Consider the following 17,718-nt stretch of genomic DNA (forward strand, 5'->3'; position numbering starts at 1 on the left):
AAAGTTAAGGCAGCAACAAGCATCTAATCACAGACCGTTTCTTCTTACATTCCTAATGAAACGAAACTTTGAGGTTTCGGAAGTTGTCAGTGGCCATTTCCCCATTGATTACAGCCCATTACCAATAACCACAAACTTTAAGTCTAACAACGAAAATGCACAATATCGGCCACATCGTGTGTCGTATGCACACAGCGGTTTAATGTTGGATTACTAAAGCAATCCTTTGCTAGGGATTATTTATTTCAATTTAGTTCGGATGTTGGTGTTTTACTCGTGAGTTTGCGCCAGCACTGATCTCTCCGACATCACATACAGTTACAGTTACCCATGATATTATACCGCCAATCGCTAGATGATGCTGCAGCCTAGCCCGTCATCAGTAAACCGGGCAGCTACGGGAAAACCCACGACATGAAATACGAAGCATCCCGTTGGTATCTGGCTGTTATTGTGATATTTAACTGTGCTTACAAGATAATTACTTTCAACACATGCACATTTTATTAGGAAGAATTATCAAGGTATGTCAAACCTTTTGTTCATGTGCCATATTTGCTCGTATCGAATAACCTTATTGTTTGTTTAGGGCGAAGCACGGCCTACAATACATCTTTGTTGTCAAGTAAGCTAGAGATAGTGTATTTCTGGTTTTCAGATTAGCATGGCGATTATTGCTGCCTGTTTGACCAGTTCACATTGATGCACGTAATCATGTCGTGCACTGACAAACAGTATGGCGTCAGTAACGAGGAAGTAACAGAAAATATAATATAATACGTGATTTAGCCTTTAGAATATTTTAACAGTAATAAAGCTGATAGGACGCAGCTTTGTATAATGCATGTCTACCCTCAGCACCACCACTGTAAAGCATAACATGTGTTTATCGCTTTCAGATGGTGCCTATGATGTGTCAAAGAATGAAAACCTCTCCCCTCCCACTCTGGTTGTAGATTGCACCATGTTAGATAAAACCAGTGATAAAGACCAACAGACTGAGCACTGCTCAGACTGTGGATGCATCCTTGTACAGCCTAACTCTGATTCAAGCAACACTTCAGCCCATCCTAAACAGCAGCGTGTGCACAAAGCAGTCAGTCCTCCCAAATGTCCATCCTGCCAGGCAGGCAGCAGCCTTCCAAATGGGCGACGCCCCATCCGCCTGGACCCTCACAGCTGCAGCCTGTGCTCCAAAACCTTCATCTCCTCTGCCCACCTGGCCCTTCACCTCGCCTCTCACAAGGAGAGGAAGTTCAGATGTGGCACTTGTGGCAAGCACTTTCATCAGGCTTCCCACCTGGTGGCACATAAGATGATCCACAGCGGGGACAGGCCATTTAAATGCCCAGAGTGTGGCAAGACCTTTGGCCGCGCCTCGCATCTGAAGACCCACCGGCGGCTTCACACAGGCGAGAAGCCTTTTAAGTGCACCTACTGTGACAAGTCATTCACACAGAAGGCTGGGCTCCTGGCACACGTTCGTCTACACACAGTGGAGCAGCCATACAAGTGTGAGCAGTGTGGTGAGGGTTTTCGCTCTTTGTCACGCCTGCTCTCTCACAAGGCCGAGGAGTCGTCTGGGCAGAACAAACCAGTGTCGGCACAGGCAAAACCAGTGTCAGCACAGGCAAAACCAGTGTCAGCACCAGCACTCAACCAACCCAAGAAGACACAGAGTAGCCCTGAGAATCTGAAGTGTGGTGTCTGCTGTCGCACCTTTGTACGATCATCATACATCAGACTGCACATACGCCTCAACAAAGGACAGCGGCCTTATCACTGCAAAGTGTGCAACAAGACCTTTGCCAGGCTGGATACGTTTGTGAACCACTGTGATAAACACTTACGAGAGAAAGGGGATACAAGTGTGGTAAAGGAGGTAAAAGACAAAGTTGTTAAACCTCCCTTGTTTGTCCCACTCTCCAGGCCTCCTCCTCCTGAATCCTTATCCACTCAGCCTTTATCCTCAGAGGTCAACACACGCTCCAGAGCAAAAGCAAAGAGTAAAACAGAGCCATGACCAAGAGGAATCCATCCACACAGACAAAAATGGTCTTTAACCAAGAAATGTGGCATAACTATTCTGCCATAGCAGATTGTAACAAATGCTGGACAGTATTGTCATGTTGATGTCATTTTCGAAAAAAAATCCCAAAAGAACACAATTATTGAAAAGTTACTGTATATGTTTACAATTACAATTTACAAATGATCAGAGAAAGGGACAAAGAGAGAGAAAATTTGTAGTTGAATAATTATAAAAATACTGTTATATGATTTATATCATTAGTTCACCAATTGTTAATTGGTAGTTTGTATTAAGTTATTTTTTATTTAAAATCATTAATTTAATGTTCAATGAATATTTCTGTAAGTACCACAATGTTGCTATTTTATCCCCCGAGGCTAATTAACACTTGTAACAGTAACATTTCAATGGCGTACATTGTTCACTCTAATCTTTAAATATAGAAAAAAAAACTATCTCTATAATATCTTTAACTATTATAATTCATGGTTAATGTGTTGTTGTTTTTATACCCATACAAGCCTATTGGCATGTATAGCACTCAGAACAAATTACACAGAGTAAAAATAATACACATAAAAGCATATTGTGGAGGTCTGAACCATTTCTTTTGTTGCACCTTAAGACCACAAATACCTGTTGAAAACAGTTTGTTGTTTCAATTATGGACCATTGTCTTCTATAAAGCATCTTATTCCACCTAGCCCAATGAGCATTCAAGTCAAAGTTACAGTAATGCTACACACTTCATTCTTAGCATGTAACTTCTTTGTTAATCTGCCCTTATAACATGGTTCATGGTGTGCTGTATCACCTGGGCCTGTAGTTATCAGGCTTAACATTTTAGGATTACATGTCCTTGTCAGATGAGCTTCCTTTGGCCGTCACACTTTATTCCCAGTCAGCAGCAGCTCCCCGCTGATACCTCACTGACCCTAAACTCAACAGAAGATTTATTAGACTGTTTTCCTGTGGATCTTCATGGCTGATGGAGAATCTGTCACCTCCACATGGGGAAACTCTTTGTTCCAACCTATGGACAAAGAGAAAAAAACTCTAAGGATACCATTTGCAACTTACAGGTCAAGTTAGAACTCTTGAGAGGCTAATGTTTGAACAAAGTCACATTGCATGAGAGTCACAAATGTAACCACAATGCTGTAAAAGAGAATTAAATCATCTACCACCACTTGGGCATAGTTAATGCATTAGATAAGGAGGGTACAAAGTGAAGATTAAATGTTTGCCTGGCAGTTGTCCGTTTCCTTTTTGCTGCTGTTAATGCTCCAGTGCAGGGTAATGGTCATGTGGCGTCTCCAGATGGAGTTCCTGCGCAGGAGAATGGTTCCACTGATAGAGTCTCCTGCATACACACTAACTGGCCTGTCCAGCATGAACAGAGTCTGCTTCCAGTGTGTTGGCCTGAAGGGAAAAGAGTCTACTTAATATTGTCATGCATTGCAGTTTTTGACCCTTTTTAGACTTAACATTTAAGCATATAACATTGTTTAGAAAGTATTTGCTTGCAACTCACAAATTATGATTATTTGAATTATCTGTATGGGCTTTTAAAGGGCTCAGGAGCACTGCTTTTAGTCAATAAACTATCCTTGATAAGTGATTTGACTGTTTTACTGTGAGTTAGGTCCGGTGTTTAGCTCCACTGTTGCACCTCCCGTCTCCAGGCTCTCGAAGTGAACAGTGAACCAGGAGGTGAATCCATGGAAAATACCAGACTTTTCCACACAAAAATGAAACTGACCCTTTATTTCCTGAGAAATGAAACATAGGGCTCTATTAGTTACACAATCCAACTTGTGTGGGGTGGAGCAATTCCTTATTAAAAGGAACAGAAATAGTACCTCCAGGTCTTTGACTTGCAGAGTGTACATGTCCAGGCATAGGACATCACAGGGAGCAGTGAGGCAGTCATCAGGTTCAATGACATGGCTGAACTTCGGCTTAGTAAAGAACTCTTGCTGTGCCAAGGGCCTGCAGAGACAAAACTCAATTAAAAAAACATATAAAACAGATATCTTATATAACTAGACAGAGAAAATGACAAATACAATTTAAGCACACATAACATAAGATTATAAGAAGATAACTAAGTTTTAGAATAGAACATAAAGTAATATTCAAAAGAGGAAATAGTGTAAGAGACAAGTTGGTACATTCTCAATGCCCCCCCCCCCCCCCAGTTTGTCTAGTTGTGTAACAACACAACTAGACAAACTTGGTTCAGCCACCCACACAGGTAAAACATGCAAATCAGAGGAGATAATAGAGATAATCTAATGCGATTAAATGGGTGTAATTTACTTTTTAACATGGCCTTGTGAAAAAAGGATATGGTGGAAAAGTGATAATTAAAACAAAGACTAGAGTAACATAAAAGTACCAAAAAAAGAGATGTATTCAGTTGCAGCACCTTTTATGGAAATTAATTGTCTCTTACCTGAAATATATGTGAATTGAGAAAGTATGTTTGTCAAAGAGATGGGAAGATTTAGAGAAGAGGATACATGAGGAATTAGACTTAAAGCCATTTATGTTGAGTCTACTGAATTATATGTTCTTCAACAGGATGACTTTGAGAAGAATTGGAAGTGTAGCTCTTTGATGAATGTATTGAGTTCAAACGTAGAGGGACCTTGACATTAGTTAGGGTTATTCATAAATATTAAGCGCTGAGGGGGATTTAGATACACTGTCTTTTGGAGAGAAAAAAAAAACATTTGAATAAATGGGATGATAGAATACAGGATTTATTTACTTGAACTGAGAAACTGATGTTCAACCTTTTTCCTTATTGATGGGTTAGAATGAAAAAGTCCTAGTATCTGTTGGGGAATGATGTAAAACGTTGATTGTAATGATATACTCCGTATTTGTGTGGATAATTTAAGTTTCTGTATGAACTAAGGATATGAAGATTTTGAAAATAGTATGTTTGAAGGAAAAGATGAATTTTGTATTCATGGTATCTATGGTGATATATCGATATCGACAGTTCAGTGTGCTGTATATAAGTAAACTATGAATAGCCTCAGGCACCACCCTGATAAAGGCAAGATGGCCAAAAACGTTTGGTGAATAAAGCACGGTGTACTGGACTTGCATTGAAATTAGTCTCTATCGACGACATTTCATTTCCTGGGATTCTTCAGGTGCCGCCGGAAATTCCGCCGGATATCCCTAATTTTCGGCCGGATGTCCGTCACCTTCCGCTTTCTTTGTGTTGGCATTCTAAACTCTGGTCGATTTATGAGGACTATGGTTAACTGCTCCTCAGATCTCTGCAGGGAAAATCAAGACAGCTAGCTAGACTACCTGTTGAATCTGAGTTTTCAGTTGCAAAACTAAAACAACTTTTGAACGTACACGTTCCACCAAAACAAGTTCCTTCCCGAGGCTATTTTGCAGAGAGACCTTAATTGAGCCGGGCGCTTTGCGCCGCCCAAAATGATTGTGATTGGTTTAAAGAAATGCAAATAAACCAGAGCACGTTTTTCTCCCATCCCGGAATGTTGTGTGGACTAGCCAGACCTTCCCCCGCAGCGCTGTGGAGGTAGGCCTGGCAATGCGAGGCTATATTGAAGCTCACACTGGTCTGCACCTTGCTGTGTGTACGCTCTCAAAGTAAGAAATTGGTACATATATGTTATCACAACATAATATCACAGTCTCTTGGTCACAATATTAAGTCTTATTATGCCATGTGAATGCCATAGCATGAATATTCTAACCAGGATAAGACTCAAAACCGGGATCCTGTGGTGCATGTAAACACACTCCATGAGATGTGGTTGAATGCTTCCAAGAAAGCCAGCAAATGGCCATTGACACAAGATTATCTTGTCAATGTACTATTTCTTCTTATGCTGTTTAAATACCAATTAGCTGTTTAGGTCAACGTTAATTGCGGTTGGACAGTGACCGTTTTCAACATAAGGCAACTTACAGAAATACAAAGTCGCCAGTGAGTTGCTGCCTAAGATGCTGGTGGATCAGTCACACTGGATCTATTTTGAAAACACAATTACTACCTGCAGACTGAGGGATGTATGTTAAGAATAAAGAAATGTGTTTTTGAAGCAATGTAATTGGTGCGAAAAAAAAGTTACTTGTACTTACATTATTGAGTCAACAGATCACCCTGTGTTTGACATACAGTATAGATTTGTGGCATGAAGAGTCATTACATACAAAATGTATTCGCATAAAACAAAGTACTTTTGTGACTGATAAACACGTGTTGCTCACATGTGACACATGCCAGTTTTGAGTTTTATTGTACCACAAGTTAAATGGTTAATGGCTTGCCATACTTGTAGCTTCTACTCTGGATGTCACACATAATAGCCATCCCTACCATATCTAACATCACTACCTGGCACCACAGACTATTATGCTAAATGTTTAAACATCACATCTGAGATTTGTCTCTTTTAAATGTCTACTAAAAAAGATATTTAATATTGTAGAAAATCTAAGTATGTACAAAATAAAGTATAAGTGAGACAGGATAATGTTATGTTCAGTGAGAAAAGTTGACTTACTGAAGAGGAGTGAAGTCCAGGCCATAGGGCTGCTCCCAGAAGGCCATCTTCTCTGCATAATAGCTGTTGGCCTGACATGGCACCAGGGTGAGGGCTGCAGATGAGGGCCACATCACGCCGCCTTCCTTAAGCCAGCGGTCCCTGGCCAGCAGAACTGACTCTACCATGAACTCAAACTAGACCAGAGGAAACACAATGTCGTATATTCAAACCTAAATGGGACTGAGAGTGGAAGAGCCAACCAATCCAATAACACTGCAATAATACAGAGATAAAGCATCTAAAGCAGAACAAATCTTCACACAATAACTTGTATTATTCGTAATGGCAGTGTCATTTTTACCAGCAGGCAGTTTCCCATCCACTCAGACACCAGGACGTCCACCTGCTTAGGTAGCTCGATCTCCTCAGCTCGTCCCTGGAGCACCGTGACAACCTGCTCACAGCCGTTCTGCTTCACCAGCTGTCTGGTATACTCTGCCATGGAGCTCGCCTCCACAGCATACACCTACAATACCACAGATACATCATGCTGTTAAGGTAGAAAGAAACACTCCTCGTCCAGCAGATGGGAGTATAGGTACACCAATGTTTTATATGCAGTGTACCTGTGAGGAAACTGAGTAGTTTGGTACATGATATAGACATCACGACATTTCTCATATTTCAGGCTATTTTTTCTTGGGAATTTTGTTATGATTTGAGCTGCACTCAGAGCTTAAACTCCATTTTTGGTTAAGGATTATGCAATTACAGTATGCAAATTGTCATTATATTTGAGCGTTACCTTATGCAAATTTGTTCTAATGTTCTAAAACATCTTGGGGTTAAACCTTCTTAGGTATTTGAATTAGAGCACTGTTTGTGTGTGTATGCACATGCCAGGCAGGATTAGAAAGCTCTAATTCATTCCCTGAATGTTTTTTTTTTTTTTCCAACTTTTTTTATTTAAATGTTCACAACACGTGACATACAGCACAGTCCATGGTGAACAAAGCATAGTGAAAACAGTGTGTCACTGTTCCCTTCAATTCCCCTACCCACCCACAAACCAACCCAGTTCAGGTCCAAAACAGACGGGGACACAAAACACAGACCCATGCACACTGACAAACACACACCATTAAGGGCACACAACGTCAAAAGATAAAAGTGAAAAAGTTAGACAAATTAAAAGAGATGCAGGAAGAGAGGAGATGAAACATAAAACAACAAAAAACAACAACAAAACAAAAAAGGGAGGTGGGGAGCCTTTCAGAAAATATCTGAGCTTCTCAAGCTTCTTTGGCGAGCACCTTTTAAATCCAACGGTTGTGTGTAGGGGGGCGGGAGAGCCTCCAGTTGAGTAAGATCAGTCTCCGGGCTAGCAGAGATGTAAATGCCAGGGCCCGTCTTAGTGCAACAGGGAGGTCAGCATCAGAGGAAATACCGAAAATGGCTGACAAACGCTTAGGGGGGATAGTGCGATCGTAGGCTCTGCTCAAGGTGTCAAAAATACTCAACCAAAAAGTGGTTAATTTAGGGTACATTCCCTGAATGTTTTGAGTTAATATATGCCTCAGGATCTGAGCCAAACTGTCTGTACACTGTAGACTGCATTACCAGCCACCTGAGTGTTTGTGTGAAAGAGCCTCGGTGTTTGAGTAACTTCCCCACCAGCCACATTGTTTACATTACCTCTGAGGGTTGTGCCAGCTGAGCGCAGAACAGGCTGATGATGCCAGTCCCACAGCCAAGGTCCATCACCACCTTACTCCTCAGAGAAGCGCTGTTGCTGACAATAACCTTCCGGTACGCCTCAGTGCGGCTCTTATCTGACAACATCTCCAAGTGCAGCCTCTGTGTGATTAAAAAAAAGAAGTAATAAAGTAAAATAACTGATGTGATATGAGGATATGACCTATCAGTGCAACGTGTGACAAGTCATGACACATGTTGTAGTCAAGACGATATTGGTAGTGCATGTTCTTTTACAGAGACCCAAAGGTTACAAAAAAAGATGAGATCATGAATAAATATTTCAAATAATTACAGACAAAAAAAGGAAGACATTTAGAAATAATCTAATAATTGTTTTTAACTCAAGTGCAATAGGCTGTCCACTCAGCAACAACCAATCACATCCTAGTTTGCCTTGATTGAAAGACAAAGACTGTGTGATGAAAAGTGGAATAAATAAAATGGTCATTGAGAAAAATGCTGTTGTGAAATCAAAACACAGACATTTCATGGTTACATGAAATTATCTTATTTATTTAATATTAAACACTTTGGGTCTTCATAGTAGTTTTGCCCATTAATTCAAAAACGTGCATACTTTACAACATCTGACAATTATTTTTCAAAGCATGCCTTAAATTTACCTCCCAGGCAGCCATTGTTTTTAATTTAATGCAGTAGTACATGATGACAATCACTGCACAGATACTTGAAAACCTGGTTGAAAGGTAATCCATCACAGCTTTAGTTTTTTGCCCCAGGAAGAAGGATGGTAGTGGTATTATAATAATGGGAATTTGAATAAACTATTAACAATCATTGTAATATAGTAGTGCAAGTGTTGATGTGTCTTCCTGTGTGGTGCATTCTAGGAAATGATGACCTGCAAATGTTTGAAAGTCAATAGCTGATCAGCGGCCTTTTACATTTAATTTACATATATATTCTGGGTTTGATTTTTCAACATTTTTTTATGAATGTAATGCATTTCTGCAGCTATCTGAAATCTCTGAAGTTGTCCTTAAGAACACCACCAAATAACAGTGCCATATAACAATTACATTACATAACATTACAAGGATAAAATCACTTCGACAAAAGAAAATTTAAAAAAGTTTACTGTGATGGATTACATAACTCAAGTGAGTTTCAGGTCTCTGCATGTTGATGTTTATAGCTACCATCCTAAAATGCATGAAAATCAGTATGCATAGTCTTATGTTGAGTCTTATGCATAGATAATTAGGCTGTGACATGTAAAACAGTATGATCCTTTAAAAGGTTCTAACCAGTGTCCCATAACTGCCGAAGTATTCTTCATCTTGCCATTGGTCCTCCAGAGAGGTGTGCTCATCCTCCTCTTCCTCAGCAGCAGCATCCTGGCGCAGGTAGCTGGTAGGGACATAACCTCTGACCCCATGCAACTCTGCCCACCACCACTCTGATGAAGGCTTGGCGTGCACGAGCAGTCTGTCCCCACTGCTGAAACAAAGCTGCGGGACAAAACAGCACAGTCAGAACTACCCACCTAACTTTCAACTTTCCGGTAAAGGTGTGCGATTATTACACTGTAATGCGTCTTTGTGGGGTTTTAACCTGGTCGCTGCTACTTCCAGTGAAATTAGACAGGGCAACATACTCTTCAACAGATGCATCACCCTCTTTCTCTTTCTCAGTCTGCATGTCTGACGGAGGTCGTTTCGACTCGCCTGCGGTTTGGTTTTCCTAAAAGAAACTAGTTAAACATTTTCACGAGATAAGACGGAGCATCTGCAGGTAAATAATACATGTGTACTTTTGTGAAATGAGCGGTAAAATCATCATCACAACACTTCAACTGACGTTGAACGAATGCTTCCTGTTTTGACGTCAGATTAAGTTACTTTACGTGCTGTCGGAAATATCGGAAATATAATTCGAGTCCAAAAAACTCGATAAATGGCTCGCAAGTTTCTGTCTACCTTTCTGTACATGTTCTGTACGCGATTATGTAAGCGTTTTAAAACATTGGCAGATCTGGAACTGCATCATATGGCAAATGTTTGGCGTTCCACTAAATATATTTTTTATTCGTTTGGTTTTTATCATTTTAGATTTGCGCATATCACACGTAGGCCTAGATTTCTTTCTTTTTCATTTTGCCACCATAGACAATTTTATGTTTAAAGTGTCCTTAAACACAGCCACATTGACATCTTGTTTCAAAGAACTCAAAGTAAAAGTGTAACACCTTGACTTCCGAACATGGTAAATGCATATCAGAGGAGCACATAAATGCAGCACCACGCTCTGGAATAAATGGGATAGAAACTACTTCATTTTAAAATTCTGGGTGCTCTCCTTTTCTTCAAACAAAATATCCACTTATATTTGGCACATATAAGATGAGGGAAAACTCTTAAAAGGACTACTGCTTTTAGTTTACTCCTTTTTTTAGAGTAAGCTTACTGCCCTTCATATTCAAAGTGGTACCTCAACACACACACACACACACACACACACACACACACACACACACACAAAATAACACACTGCTTCATAGCGTGTGTGGTACAGAGAAGACGGCAGGAAGGAACATGAAGGACAACATGAAAGAAGGAGAAATGAGGGAATGAGAAGGCAGTAGCAATCTTATTATTGCTCATTAGCAAGAATGCAAAATTGCGGAATTTAGCAGAATGTTTTTGCTTGGTGTCGAGATGTGTTAACATTCTAAGTTTTATTTTAATTTGTTTCTGCAGAATTCTGTGTGGCCTTGCTAGTCATTCAAGAACAAATGTATACTTCAGTTAATATACAGTAGATCAGTAATCCAAATCTGTAACACATTCAGCAGTTAGTGTCAGCCCAAGGTATGGTTTTATTCCTCCTCTCTCTCACCAAACACTTACATTTATATATATACACATACATACATGAATTGGCACTCAAGTGTATGAACCCATGATAAAGTTGACTAAAATGAGGAATGCCTTAATTACAAAAAAGGAGAAAAAATCCAACCTTTAAGGACACATTTTGTGAATGAATAATGTATCATAAATAAATAAATGCTCTTCCTTAAAATACAGGGGGCATAAGTAAGTACACCCCTATGTTAAATTCCCACAGAGGCAGGCAGGTTTTTATTTTTAAAGGCCAGTTATTTCATGGATCCAGGATACTATGCATCCTGATAAAGTTCCCTTGGCATTTGGAATTAAAATATCCCCACATCATCACATACCCTTCACCATACCTAGAGATTGGCATGGTTTTATGATCCATGAAATAAGTGGCCTTTAAAAATAAAAATCTGCCTGCCTCTATGGGAATTTAACATAGGGGTGTACTTATTTATGCCCCTTGTGTTTTAGAAAATCGGTGTCCTTAAAGGTTGGATTTTTCCTCATTTTTTTAAATTAAGGCATTAAGATCAATTTCCAAAAGATGATTTTTTTATTCCTCTTTTTAGTCAACTTTAGCATGTGTTCATACACTTATGAGTGCCACTGTATGTTTGTGTGTATATTGCGAACAAACTGTAAAAAAGAATTAAGGTACACTGTATACACATTAAAATATTTATTTTTATGAAAAATTAATTCAACAATGAACAAATTATATCAAACCATAACTCAATAAAGCATAGAATCAGTGTGTAGTTTTAAGAGAGTTCAAATCTTAAAGTCTTAAAACACACCTTAGCTGATTCTCAGTCTCACAGTAGTCACATTTCTTTATTCACCTCAGTAAATGAAGAATGTTTATAGCATATCATTCAGTCCTCCTTCAGTGTGTGTGTGGAGCATGTCACACATTCCTGGTCAGAGGTTTCAGCTGTCTTTTGTCTTCGACTTGAGGAAGGGCTTATGCAGCACATCATAGAGTCGCCGTGCCTGCAACCACAAATATCATCATGGTAAATTGAGAAATGTTCCATCTTCCTTTTGTATATTCATATGGTGCAGATGTAATTTTTTTATTCACTTTTTGTGGTCCAAGGCCTGGACAGAGAACCAAGTCTTCCTTAGAGGCACTGATGATTCCTTCTATAGACTAAAAAAAAAGCACAAGATTCATCATCTCAGTAGTAGGGCTGGGAGATATGGAGAAAATCAAATATCACGATATTTTTGACCAAATACCTCGATATCGATACCGCAACGATATTGTAGTGTTGACTACTGGTGCTTTCACAAAATATTTACACAATGAGATTTTTGATAAATAATCATCAGTAATGTGGATATAATGACTAAGTAGATACAGGCAAATCATGGAACAGTTACAACAGTCTGGTATGTTCAGAAAAGACATAACTTTACTGTAATGCAGCCTTTGAAACCAGGAAAAGACAACACTTATGCCATATTACATAAATACTGATTGCAATACAGCAGCAATCTGAGGAGGGATTTTTCGCTGTTGTGGTACTCACTGAGAAAGTGGACAGCAGGGTAATGGCATCAGTCTTGTTTATAGACTTCACAGTGGTCAGGCAATCAGTAACCTTAAAACAAACCAATCCAATTAGCACTGCATTGTTCAAAGACTAAAAAGCACTGCAAGACTTAGGCAAGTACTCTAATTGCATTTAACCTTCTTTCACATTCTATGTGACTGCATCATTTTCAGTCAATCATATTAAAATGTCTTCCATATTTTTCAAATTGGCAACATGATCACATTAAAAATAGCAATGGACCTCACCATCTTAAATAGAAACGGGTGAATCTACTGACCTTTGACAGATAGTTTTTTTCAACTTGCTCCTTCAGTATGTCTGCTGGTTTCTTTTCATATGACTTATACGTTTCCAGGTAACGCCCTGCTTCCTCTGGACTGTCAAATCAAAGTGAAGAAAATATAAGGTATGTTTGTTTATTTTTAGGCACAATGTTCTGATCAACAGAACAAAAGTATTAGTTAGGCTAAAAGGCTAATTTTCATCTGTTGATCCTGGCCAGAATAAAACATAATAAAAACAGCATTATGTACATGCTTGAAGTATAAAAATACATTAAACTGCCATTACATACCCAAAGGTGCATTATAACATTTAAAAAAAACAAACAGATTACACACTTTTTAGGTGGCAAGGCCAGGATCATCGAGAAGTAAACATTTAAAATGGTTTCCAAATACATTCTCCTCTATGTCTGTGTGTTCAGTCCTCTTGGCAATCTGTTGCAGGTCTTACCTCCAAGCCAAGATGAGGGTGCAGTCAGCCATAATGCAGATGCGAGCCAGTTCCTTCAAAGTATGATGAGGATCTTTCTGAGATAAAAAAAAAAAAAAATACATTTATAAAAGGAACTTGGGGCATGCTGCACATATGTCCTGACATTTTTTTTTTTACCCGACCTGAGTCTTATATACAGTATCTAGTATTTTTCAACTGTGGAATTTATAGTTTCTTACATACAGTACTGAAATTGCGACCAGCTGCACACTTCAGACTTCAACTACACTACTGTTAGCGAAACAAAGTCCATTGAGGGAAGATATACTGAGGAAGATATTGTAGATCGAAACGTTACCTTTATATAAAAGAGAAATAAATTATTTATTTGAAGCCTAACAGTGTGCAGCCCTCTTTTGTGCCCTGCATGCATATATGCTTGACAAATAAATAGTTCTGCATGGATTGCTTACATTACAGCTCTCCTTTCATGGTTTAGTGTATGTTATAGGCTGTTCCATTTTGTTAAATATAACATTGCTGGACGTTAACAAAACCTACAAAAAGGTAGCGGTGTTTGTGTCTCTAGTTTTGTTATAACTTTGCTTTAAAGCCCTCTTTTTTGCTACTAGCTGACCAGATGTGTCCAAGGTTGGTTTTATTTTACATCTCCTAGAAACAGTTACATATTTATCTGAAACCAAAAATAACATTAAGAAAGAGAGTATCAGTCTTGAACTGCTGTAACAGGGAGCTTTGAACAGAATTTGGACAGCCCCCACTTCATTCCTGGCATAAGCTAAATATAGAAGTTCAAATGTAGTTTTCACAACAGTAGCACAAATGTTTTTGAACTATTGAGTCTGGGGTGTACCAGAAGAGTAATTATAAACTTTTTCACTGTAAATGTTAAAGCATGAGCTAAATGAATTGTGAGATGGAATAGGACAAACAGGCAAATGAATAAATGGAACAACAAAAGTAACATTGTAATTACTTAACTTTCTATTTATTTATTTATTAAATACTTCATGAACAGTATAATAGCCTTTTTAATTGCAAGGCTGTATCAATTAATTGTAATTAAACATGGAAAAAGAGCTTTATGTTAGAAATAGGTACTAGTTTAAACAGACTACAGTAGGAACTCTAAGACAGAGAGTCAGATAGTATTCACTAAATGAATATAACTTGTCACAGTCAATATTTTGATTACAAAAGATCTTTTTACTTACCACATCTACTTGTACCAGTAACACTCGCAGGGTAAAAGTCTGTCCAAGATGCTTGAGACGGTCGTGGATATAGTTTGGATTGAGATTGTGATACCTCAGACTTTAAGCCAGGCCAGAAACCAACATGACAGCAAAAAAAAACAAAAACAAGAGGGAAAAAAAAACATATGAAAAAAGTTATTTTGTACATCAAATATAGAAATCAGTACTCATCAAAAATAAATGATTGTGTATGACACTGTCACGACAACAGGGGGGGAAAATGCACGAAACAATGCACACATTGTTTGCTCCTCTATGTAAACAAAACTTATTTTGAAACACACACACACACACACACACACACACACACACACTATCCTTGAGACACAAAAACCCACCTGAGGAAGAGAGCACAAGTTGTCTGGCCCAAGACATAGTCTGGTACAACATCTCCAAACTCCCAAGGGACAGTCCTTACAAACTTCAGGATGGGATTCCCCCTCTGAATTAGTAAAAAAACAAATATGTGGATACCTGCTGTTGAGCAAGCCACCTAACAAGCCTAAAAACAGTCAAACATGTCCAAGCTAATAGAGAAACATTGGACATCAGTTTCAACAACAAACTATTTTTCCTAGTAAAACTAGTGAATCTGAATGGGAATACGAATGTACAGAGAGGATGGATGTACGAATGGGAATGCAACCTGCTGTTGCCAAAGTCAAGAGGCGCATACATGTTGATGCATACCTGTCGAGGACTGACAATAATGCTGCTTCCAGACCCCAGTGGTTTGGGACCCAGGCTTGGATAGGACCTTTGACAGCTCCCCTCTTTTTGGTCTGTGTCAGCCACCTGTGCCTCCTCGCTCTCCTTAACCCCTTCAGAACCACTTTCAGTCTCTTTAGCACAGTTCTGAACTGTTTCACGTTCTCCTGAGGCAGACGACACGGAATCTGACTCAATTTGCCTCAGATTGGTAACTCCAGCACCTTCAGTCCTGAGCGGTTTGGAGGGACCCTCTCTCTGAGTAGGAGCAGCCACATTGCTTTTACTCTGGACGATATATTCTGCATAGGAAAAGGGCTGGCTCAGTGGCTCAGAAGCAGGCTTTGCTAAAGATGAAGTCGAGGCTGTGGTGTTTTGTCCTCCTTTTGATGAAGGTTGAAACTGCGGCTTTGGCTGGAATACAATCACACGTTAAAACAATCACTCGCGTTTTTAGCAAACCATCCTGACAAAAACCTTGTGCTGCTACGTTGGTAAGCTTTAAAAAAAAAAAGTAAAAAAGTAAATTCTAGCAAATTATACCGACCAGTGTCCTTTCTTTGGCGAAAGCAGAGTCGTCCAGGTTGATGTTAAATCTCTTCTTCATGTCTTTTAGCTGATAAAGACTTTTCAACTAAACGCAATATGCCACTGACTAATGCTAATGATACCAGAGACGGATAGAGGATCTTTGAAGACACTCGCCTTGTTGAGAACAGAGCTACAGCATCAACATTAAGACTTCCGATCCGATTCCTTCAGAATAAAAGCACCGTCTCCACAAATAATTCTTCTTCTTTTGGGTTTTACGGCAGTTGGCATCCTATGCGTTGCATTACTGCCTCCTACTGGTAATTACTCGTTATCTATTATTCCATTTACGGAAACCCCACTTTCAAGGACATCTTTGAACCTGATTTCCACTGGTCCTAATTTATGTAGTCCTGCTTAACATGAGCCCTCTTTCTTGATTGTATTTCCTGCATGAAATCAGGACATGCTCCACCGTCTCCTTTTCCTCACACAGACTGTAGTGCCCAGATGGGTGTTTTCCTATTATAAAAAAGTGAACGGTTCAATGTACTGTGACTGATAATTACTTGCTCTATTCGGTTAGCCCGGCTGTTTCTCACCCCTCTTACTTTATTTTGTATTGCATGTAAGTGTCTCCATTTTTTCCCCACAATCCCAAGTGCTGCCACTGTTTTGGAAATTTCCCTCCATCCTATGCTTTTCCCCTCTGATTTTGACAGTTTAATATTTAGTTCTACATTTCCTTTCTTGACTGCCTCCTAATCCTTATCCTCATTTCCTGGAATTCCTGTATGTGCAGGTACATTTTTACCCTGATTGGCGAGCCTTGAATTAATAAACAAAATTTCATACACCAAGTCTTGATGATTTCTGGTTGAAGTGCTGACACCTATGACTGACACTGAGTCGCTACAGATGAGTATTTTACGTACCGTCACCTCTTCCACCCATTGTAATGCTAATAGAACTCCAAGTATCTCAACTGCGTATACTCTTGAATAATCTGACGTTCTCCTACTGACTCCAGTCTGGTAACTGGGAATCACCACTGCTACCCCTGTTGCTTCTGTTAGTGAATATTTTTGAGCCATCAGTGAAAAGCTGTACATAATCACTGTATCCTTATAACTGTAGTATTCTTGAACTAAACTTAGCACAAAAAGTAAGGAAATGTGTGTTTGGTAGATTATTTCTCTGTGGTAACAATGCTTTTTGGCAATAAATATTAAACTGTTGGAAAGCCTGTTTAGTTCCCTTTCAAATGGTGCCCCATTTGTAAGGAACATGCATTTGTGGGATGAGCAGCAGCGCTGAGTATGTGGGTTGCGCCCATGAAAAATTTGCCAAATCTTCTCTGCCAATGCCAAACAGTTTATTCTGCCATTGACTCGTTTGGTGTTTGGTGGATTGGTTGATGAAGTTTGAAGAAACAAGACATATTGGCAATTAAACAATTTATTCATTTCACAAACAGGAGCCTCAGTAGTGTGTGGAAGAACCATACACAGCCACAACAGCCTGGCACCTCCTCCTCATGCTGGTCACCAGCCTGGTCACACACTGCTGTGGGATGGCATCCCATTCTTCAACCAGCATTTGTCGCAAGTCAGCCAACGTGGTTGTGTTGGTCACTCTGGCACGAACAGCACGCCCAAGCTGATCCCACAAGTGTTCAATGGGGTTGAGGTCAGGACTGCTGGCAGGCCATATCATCCACTCCAC

General features: G+C 39.5%; 3 protein-coding genes across 4 annotated transcripts; 1 reads left to right on the plus strand and 2 right to left on the minus strand.

Annotated features, from left to right (window-relative positions):
* The first annotated feature begins 251 nt into the window (after nucleotides 1-251).
* LOC116049825 (zinc finger protein 436) lies at nucleotides 252-2,599 on the plus strand. The gene is made up of 2 exons (XM_031299858.2): nucleotides 252-524; nucleotides 900-2,599. Exon 2 carries the CDS (start codon nucleotides 965-967, stop codon nucleotides 2,021-2,023), a length of 1,059 nt encoding a protein of 352 aa, XP_031155718.1. The 5' UTR covers nucleotides 252-524; nucleotides 900-964; the 3' UTR covers nucleotides 2,024-2,599.
* Nucleotides 2,600-2,618: 19 nt separating this feature from the next.
* prmt2 (protein arginine methyltransferase 2) lies at nucleotides 2,619-10,186 on the minus strand. Of its 2 annotated transcripts, XM_031299838.2 has the most exons (9): nucleotides 9,910-10,186; nucleotides 9,603-9,806; nucleotides 8,272-8,433; nucleotides 6,938-7,102; nucleotides 6,595-6,770; nucleotides 3,895-4,024; nucleotides 3,668-3,804; nucleotides 3,280-3,454; nucleotides 2,619-3,065 (listed from the first exon to the last, which is right to left on the minus strand). In XM_031299838.2, the coding sequence occupies exons 1-9, from the start codon at nucleotides 9,994-9,996 to the stop codon at nucleotides 3,033-3,035; spliced, it is 1,269 nt and encodes a 422-aa protein (XP_031155698.1). In that variant the 5' UTR covers nucleotides 9,997-10,186; the 3' UTR covers nucleotides 2,619-3,032. The 2 variants fall into 2 exon arrangements, 1 of the variants encoding a protein (XP_031155698.1); XR_004104909.2 differs by lacking the exon at nucleotides 2,619-3,065 and having other exon boundaries at nucleotides 3,358-3,454; nucleotides 3,567-3,804.
* Nucleotides 10,187-11,863: 1,677 nt separating this feature from the next.
* Nucleotides 11,864-16,271, minus strand: ercc1 (excision repair cross-complementation group 1). The gene is made up of 9 exons (XM_036004620.1): nucleotides 16,010-16,271; nucleotides 15,445-15,876; nucleotides 15,093-15,196; nucleotides 14,713-14,812; nucleotides 13,496-13,572; nucleotides 13,038-13,137; nucleotides 12,734-12,805; nucleotides 12,283-12,351; nucleotides 11,864-12,191 (listed from the first exon to the last, which is right to left on the minus strand). The coding sequence occupies exons 1-9, from the start codon at nucleotides 16,067-16,069 to the stop codon at nucleotides 12,129-12,131; spliced, it is 1,077 nt and encodes a 358-aa protein (XP_035860513.1). The 5' UTR covers nucleotides 16,070-16,271; the 3' UTR covers nucleotides 11,864-12,128.
* Between the last annotated feature and the right edge of the window lie 1,447 nt (nucleotides 16,272-17,718).

Source organism: Sander lucioperca, chromosome 8 (genome assembly GCF_008315115.2).
Source record: "Sander lucioperca isolate FBNREF2018 chromosome 8, SLUC_FBN_1.2, whole genome shotgun sequence".
NCBI lineage: Eukaryota > Metazoa > Chordata > Actinopteri > Perciformes > Percidae > Sander > Sander lucioperca.

Bases quoted from the DNA above. Each gene is read 5' to 3' on its own strand.
- LOC116049825 (XM_031299858.2), top strand. From the start codon at position 965: ATGTTAGATAAAACCAGTGATAAAGACCAACAGACTGAGCACTGCTCA.
- ercc1 (XM_036004620.1), bottom strand. From the start codon at position 16,069: ATGAAGAAGAGATTTAACATCAACCTGGACGACTCTGCTTTCGCCAAA. The intron at 13,138-13,495 runs GTAAGACCTGCA...TTGATTTGACAG, and splicing joins ACCCTCATCTTGGCTTGGAG to TCCAGAGGAAGCAGGGCGTT. The intron at 12,806-13,037 runs GTCAGTAGATTC...GTTTGTTTTAAG, and splicing joins AAAAAAACTATCTGTCAAAG to GTTACTGATTGCCTGACCAC.
- prmt2 (XM_031299838.2), bottom strand. From the start codon at position 9,996: ATGCAGACTGAGAAAGAGAAAGAGGGTGATGCATCTGTTGAAGAGTAT. The intron at 9,807-9,909 runs GTTAAAACCCCA...TTTGTCCCGCAG, and splicing joins CTGGAAGTAGCAGCGACCAG to CTTTGTTTCAGCAGTGGGGA. The intron at 3,455-3,667 runs GTAAAACAGTCA...TTTTCCCTTCAG, and splicing joins AACACCGGACCTAACTCACA to GCCAACACACTGGAAGCAGA.